Here is a 6,209-nt window from a genome sequence, read left to right as displayed (position 1 = left end):
TGAATTGAATGTTTGATCGTTTCATACTAATTTTCTAAAGCATGATAGAAACTAATCTACAATCAGATGGAATTTATGGAAATCTTTTACAAATTCATATATTGACATGAATGCTGCTTTCCAAACTGGGAATTTTTTCAAGAGGACGAAGAATTTATGGATGAATTGTAAATGCTTGGCAAAGACGATCTCGCGAGCGACATTTCAGTCATTGATGTTCAAAAGCAAGCCAACATTGTTTTGAGTTTTATCAGCAGAAATTTGCATCCAAAATCGTAAGTAAAGGACTACTGAAGTGTATGCATGAATTTAACATATCAAAGTCAATTTATGCGAGTGTGTGATGTGATTTATGTTAATATGGCGTATGGTAAGCAGATTGATGCTACTAAAATTGTTGTTCCGCAGAACTTTTAGCCATAATTTCTTTAGTGCTTTGGGAATCGTGACCGTTATATGGCAGTGAAATCCTACATTCCTGAACATATATTTCAATGGACAAAAAATCTGTAGCCATAAAGCGCCATACTATTATTTACTTTATTATAAACAAATGTTTGGGGCTTTTCAGTTTATGATCATGATCATTCAATCATTGGACAGTTATACTACATATTGTTTAAGATTTGAGAGAACTAACATTGATCACATGAGAAGCTGTTTACTATAACCTGTGATTTAGAGTCTTCTGATCCATGAAGCTTTTATTTTGACAATTTGACTGGAATGGTATTAAACCTTAGTATTTCATATACATGAAATGTTGTCCCATGTCACATATTGTCCCCTTTTCTAACTGAACACCTCATGTAGAGATGTAAAGGTGTGTTAATCTATGGCTCATACCAGATTGTTTGCCATAAATCCCAAAAGGCTATTGATGTATGAAAAGCATTTTCTATAAAGTAAAAATGTCTTCCTATGTATGCAGATAAACCTTGAAATTTGGAAAAAAACAGCAAAGTATTTTTCATGATCACTAGGTAATTTTTCTGATGATCAGTATAATTTCTAATCTAAATTATTTCAGATTTACATTTAAACAAGCTTTGATCATATGAAAAGATATTTATCATAACCAGTAAGCATGACACATTAACCAATTTTAACATTAATGTAATTATATAATTAAAGACATGTTGGTTACATTCTGTTTGTATATGCAAATACAATGCTACTAGTGAATGCTATATAGCACACCTTGCTGAAGGTAATAGTCAAGTGAAATGCCTAATAAACATTTATGGCATGAAGATGTCCTTAACTGCAAATTTTCACTCTGATAATTTTTGCTTAATCTTTGGCAGAAAAAAATTTTGAGTTTTTTCTCAAAAGGTGAATTTGCTGGCACTGATGTGGAGATGGGTAAAAGGTTATAATAAACTTGCATGGTTTGAAGTCTGAGCTTTTCTATATCTATGAACTGTCACTTGTAGTAACAAATTTCTAACTTAACTCATTACATAGAGGCTTGAATGGGGGTTTCTAGGGGGGGGTCTATGCCTGACAACTTGGTAGACATTTTTAAAGACTATATCTGTTTTTGAATAACATTGATGTAAAATAAATTTTACGTTCCTAGACATGCTAATGAGCCATATATTTGGCATGATAATGAGCCTAAATAATTGGCAAAACATTCAAGTATTGTTCACTTCATTTTTTTTTTTTGAAAAAAACGTAAGCAAAATGTGTTGTTTTTACGCAAAAACGATGCCCACAAAATACATTTTCTATTGTTCTAAAACGCTAAAAATGGCATTTTTAAGGCTCTGAAATTCAAAATTTCTCAAGGGTGAATGCCTCAGACCCCCCCAGGTGCGGAGCGCCTCCGACGTTTTGTGACTGATGTTTAAAAAATCCTAGATCCGCCCCTGGTACGGTACAAAGTTTTCACAGAGAGTTTTTTGTTACAACTGCCTTTGCTTTTTTTTCAATTCTTCCCAAATTTCCGACTCATTGAATAATACAAGATGTTTAAAAAACGAAGAAAAAATGAAAAGCGTAAGTTTGTAGTTATAGCTAGTTACAAAATTTTGTGCTCCATGCTGTATAATCTTTCGCGTTTCCATTGAAACTAAGCCACTTAATTGTTTGACCGTCTATTTTTAATATCCTGGGCTTATAACCTGTAAACTTTTAATGGAGTTTTGCGCTATTTAAAAAAAATAGCATTTAGATAACTGACAATACAACTCGGCCGATTCACCAATAACGAGAGGTTGTTCGATATAAGACTCCCAAATAACTGGAGATTTTTCGATAAACGTTTTGGTTACGTGTCACTCTTATGTTCTTATGTATCAACAATAACAATGCATACCTTGAATATACTAATGTATCAATATATAAACTATTTCAACTTTTATTAGCGCTGATGTATGATTATTGTCTTGATTTTTTTGTATAGTATTCCTGAGCTTCATATTATATTAATTAATATTTAATGACGTAGAAAACTGACATTTGGCTTACATCTAATATATTTTCAATTATTTTCGTAAATTGTACATTTTCCTACTGAAGCACGTTCAAAACACTAAGATAAAGATAGAACAATCCTTTACAGATCATATAGTCGTCGGTGATCTCTGCACATACAGCGTGAACTTTGAGTATTGATATTTGATAAAGGCAATACAGGTATCTGCGTCAGAGTAAATTAATTTCAAATAGATCGATATCACTCTACATATAAATACATTTATTCTTTGATGCAATCTTTGCTATAAAGACATTTGCTACATAATATCCTTCTATAAAGCTTATGCAACTTGATCCAAAAAAGTTAGAACATGATGGCTCACTAACAAAATACAAGTTAGCCACAATCAAACACGAATGTTTTACTTTTTCATTTCCTCAAATTAGTGGTAAATTGCGACCTATATTTTTCCAATAAAAGGCAATTAGCAAAATTCAAAACATTCATAATTTGCAGATGTAACAAAGGTTTGTTTACATAAGGGCACTGATGCTTATAGAAACGGCAGTGAGGACATGAAACAATTGAAAAGTAAGAGACAATAGAGACAACATATCTAGAATGCATTGTATATGATATCAAATGTACAAAGGTAATATCATTTGCACAAATATATTTTTACAGCCCAATATTGCGCTAGTATGTATAAGTTTGCCAATATATCTTGCAAAATATTTAGTGCATGGTTTACACATAAATTGTAAAATATTTTTTGCATATTTCTTAGAAGCCACTATCAAACCACATCCAAATGCGTTTATCTTGTTCGTCACTGTGTTACTACCTTTTTTCATCTCCAGGAATTCAGTAATTCAATTTGCATTACCGAAGAGATTGTCAGTTAAAACGTCTCTCATTTTTCAATTCTATTACATATTGATGAGTCTTTCAGTTTTATGTTTTCATAAACATGGTTAAAAGAAAATCCAGAACAGTTAGGAAAACGTGTCAAAAATGATCAGCACGCAAGATCGGAAAGAACTTTTAGTGTATTAGGTAGTTGAATTTCTAATAGCTTGTCTACGAGTAAATTTTGGCAAATCATTAAATGTCTCTCATCAAAACAATATCTTTAATACTCCTTTGGCATCTTTTCTCACTGAACACATAATAATGCAGTAAATTATACTACTTATGGTGCCACATAGATGTGGTACCCTATCATTAAAATTTTTTCGCAAACGTTTAAGAAATTTATATCTTTTTGCGTTGATATGATACAAACGTTATCCAATACGCCCTGGATGTGACTTCACGCACGCCATTCGTCATCGTTAATTACCTTCTCATATTTACGGTCAATAGAAAAAATGTTTAAAATCCGTAAATTAAAATTCGCTCAAACTCCACAAACATAAAACTTTTCAGTTATAAAATATACTGCAAATTTTCTTAAAAATCTGTAATCTATTAAAACATTGTCAGCTTTAAAATATATCGCAGGAACTTTATTTTTTTGTCGTCTTTAAAAAATCAACATAATATGTCTCTCAAGCTTTAGTGAATTTCCCAAGATAGTCAAATACACACGTGCTCATAGTTTGACAATAATAAGTAGCTAATTAAAACAGTACTTGACATTTATTTTGATATGTCACATATTTTTTTATACTCATTTTATTAATGTGTTTATGCAATTCGATGAGCGCATTTTTATTTGTATGTAAGTTTGATTTTGTAAACCACCTTTAAAAAGTTATTTTCGCGCTATCCGTTTATTTTAACTTCACTTTGATGTAATTGTACATTATAGTGTATAGAAATTTTTAAAAGGTTTCTTGACATATCAGTAATTTATCTATCGTATACTAATTTACTAATTTTTCTTTAGATAGACATTCATATGAAATGTTTTTGCATTCTCTTTATCGACTTTTATGTCTACCTGATGTTATCTTTATGAATGGCAATGTCCAACTTTATGCTCGCCATGGGTCGCTGCCATCAGACCTCATTATGAGAAACATCACTTCTTCAAAGATTGATGAATGTCTAGAACAATGTTTAAAAGATTGTTCATGTTTATCATTTCAACTTTGTGGTACGGCGAGTCAACTTCTTTCTTCCACCATAACTGACGAGACAAGTAACAATGAGAAAAGTCAACGTCAACATTTCACAATGAAAATATTGAAGAAAAAGTTAAAAATATTACATTAAAATAAAAATGTCCCTGCCTGAGCGATATTGCTGGATGATAAAATAGTTAAATGAGGAGTTCTTGTTATTTTGTTGCTTTTTTTTGCTGTAGGGCTGTAAAGACTAGCATCCAAATCAATTACTAGAAACTAAGTTTAGAAAAAACAACTGTGAGCATTGCAATCTTAGAAACAACTTATTTAAAATGCTGTGAGCAAAATTATAGCCCGATCTTCAATTGAAAAATTTTTTAAGGATTGCAAAAGCTTTGAATTTATCAAGAATTTCCTACACTGCCTCTCAAATTATGACATGAGCTAATCTTCCTTTTTTTATTAGAAAATATGTGTAGCATTGTTGTCATGGAACTGCGTGTTGTTAAGTATATACATCAACAATTGTAGACAATATAGTATTAAGGTGGAGAAATTGCTGCTTCTTTCCATTCATCATTAGCAAAAGCAAAGTGATTCATTAACCAATGAACTTGTTTATTACGTGCGTAGGAATGTAAATAGAGTCTAAATTGCGCTGCAATAATTTTTTAGTGCCCAATATATCCGCCTCTCAAAGTGATTATATAAATAAGTCGTGAACGTCGTTAAAATTATATTTTTTTCTTTATGCATTTAAGTATACACGTACAAATTGTAAATACAGTTGTTTGCATCTCATTGTCCCGTTAAGGTACATAAATACTAAAATGGTAACCTATATCTGCAAAATCATAACATGTATACGTTTTCTGTCTTTTTAGGATAATTTAAGCTACCCTCACGGCACATGTCATGTGAAAATAGATTGCTGTTTTCCATCAAATTACTGAAATAGCAACGGAAAATGTCAACTATCAACCTCAAGTTCGAGTGAAGTCCGCGCCTTTGCGAATGTGAAGAAGGATTTGTAGGTAAACGTTGTGAAAAGAAAGCAAAGTCTTGTCAAAATTTTCTTGGTCGTTCAAATGGTTGGTATCAAATTTTTGCAAATGAAAGTAAAATGGTTAAAGTTTGCTGTCAGTTTGATTCTGCGCATGTTTGGACATTGGTTATGTTATACAGCTTTAAATTACGTGCTCGATATGAATATGAACCATTTTACAAAAAACTTTCCTCGAAATGAAACAAATGAAACATGGGAAGATCACAGACTTTCATTTGATGCAATGATGAGTATAAAAGAAGGCGGAAACACGTTATGGCGTATCACGTGCTCATACGGTGACAAAGACTGGAATAAAACAGATTTGGTTGTTGCAACCCATGAAAAAGTACCAATTTTGGAACAGAAAAATAACGCTGCCGTTTGCCTAAATGTCAGTTTTATCGATATCAAAGGCTACAACTGTACAAATTGCAGCATTCCTTTCTGGCAAGATGACGAACATATTTTTCATACAGACAATACCCATGTTAAATATATATGCAATCTGAAGAATTTCCAATCATCAGGCTGTAGCAATAGTGATGGTTATAGAGGAGAAGATAATTTTGGATATTATGTTTGCTATGTAACTACACATCGTTGTGCGTCATCAGATAATGCCACAACACAATTATGGTTTGGTGAACACATAAATTCGAACTGA

The 6,209-nt window shown here is 31.8% G+C and overlaps 1 protein-coding gene across 1 annotated transcript; it reads left to right on the top strand.

The window, feature by feature from the left end:
• Window positions 1-5,585: 5,585 nt before the first annotated feature.
• Window positions 5,586-6,209, top strand: LOC124457150. The gene has a single exon (XM_047007437.1). The coding sequence runs from the start codon at window positions 5,586-5,588 to the stop codon at window positions 6,207-6,209; it is 624 nt and encodes a 207-aa protein (XP_046863393.1).

The sequence above is a fragment of the Xenia sp. Carnegie-2017 genome, unplaced genomic scaffold (assembly GCF_021976095.1).
Source record: "Xenia sp. Carnegie-2017 unplaced genomic scaffold, XeniaSp_v1 HiC_scaffold_6, whole genome shotgun sequence".
NCBI classification, from domain to species: Eukaryota; Metazoa; Cnidaria; class Anthozoa; order Malacalcyonacea; family Xeniidae; genus Xenia; species Xenia sp. Carnegie-2017.
Note: the sequence above shows the minus strand (reverse complement) of the source record. Positions and strands in the feature narration are given on the sequence as shown.

Coding starts and splice junctions, on each gene's coding strand:
- LOC124457150 (XM_047007437.1), top strand. CDS start 5,586: ATGGTTGGTATCAAATTTTTGCAAATGAAAGTAAAATGGTTAAAGTTT.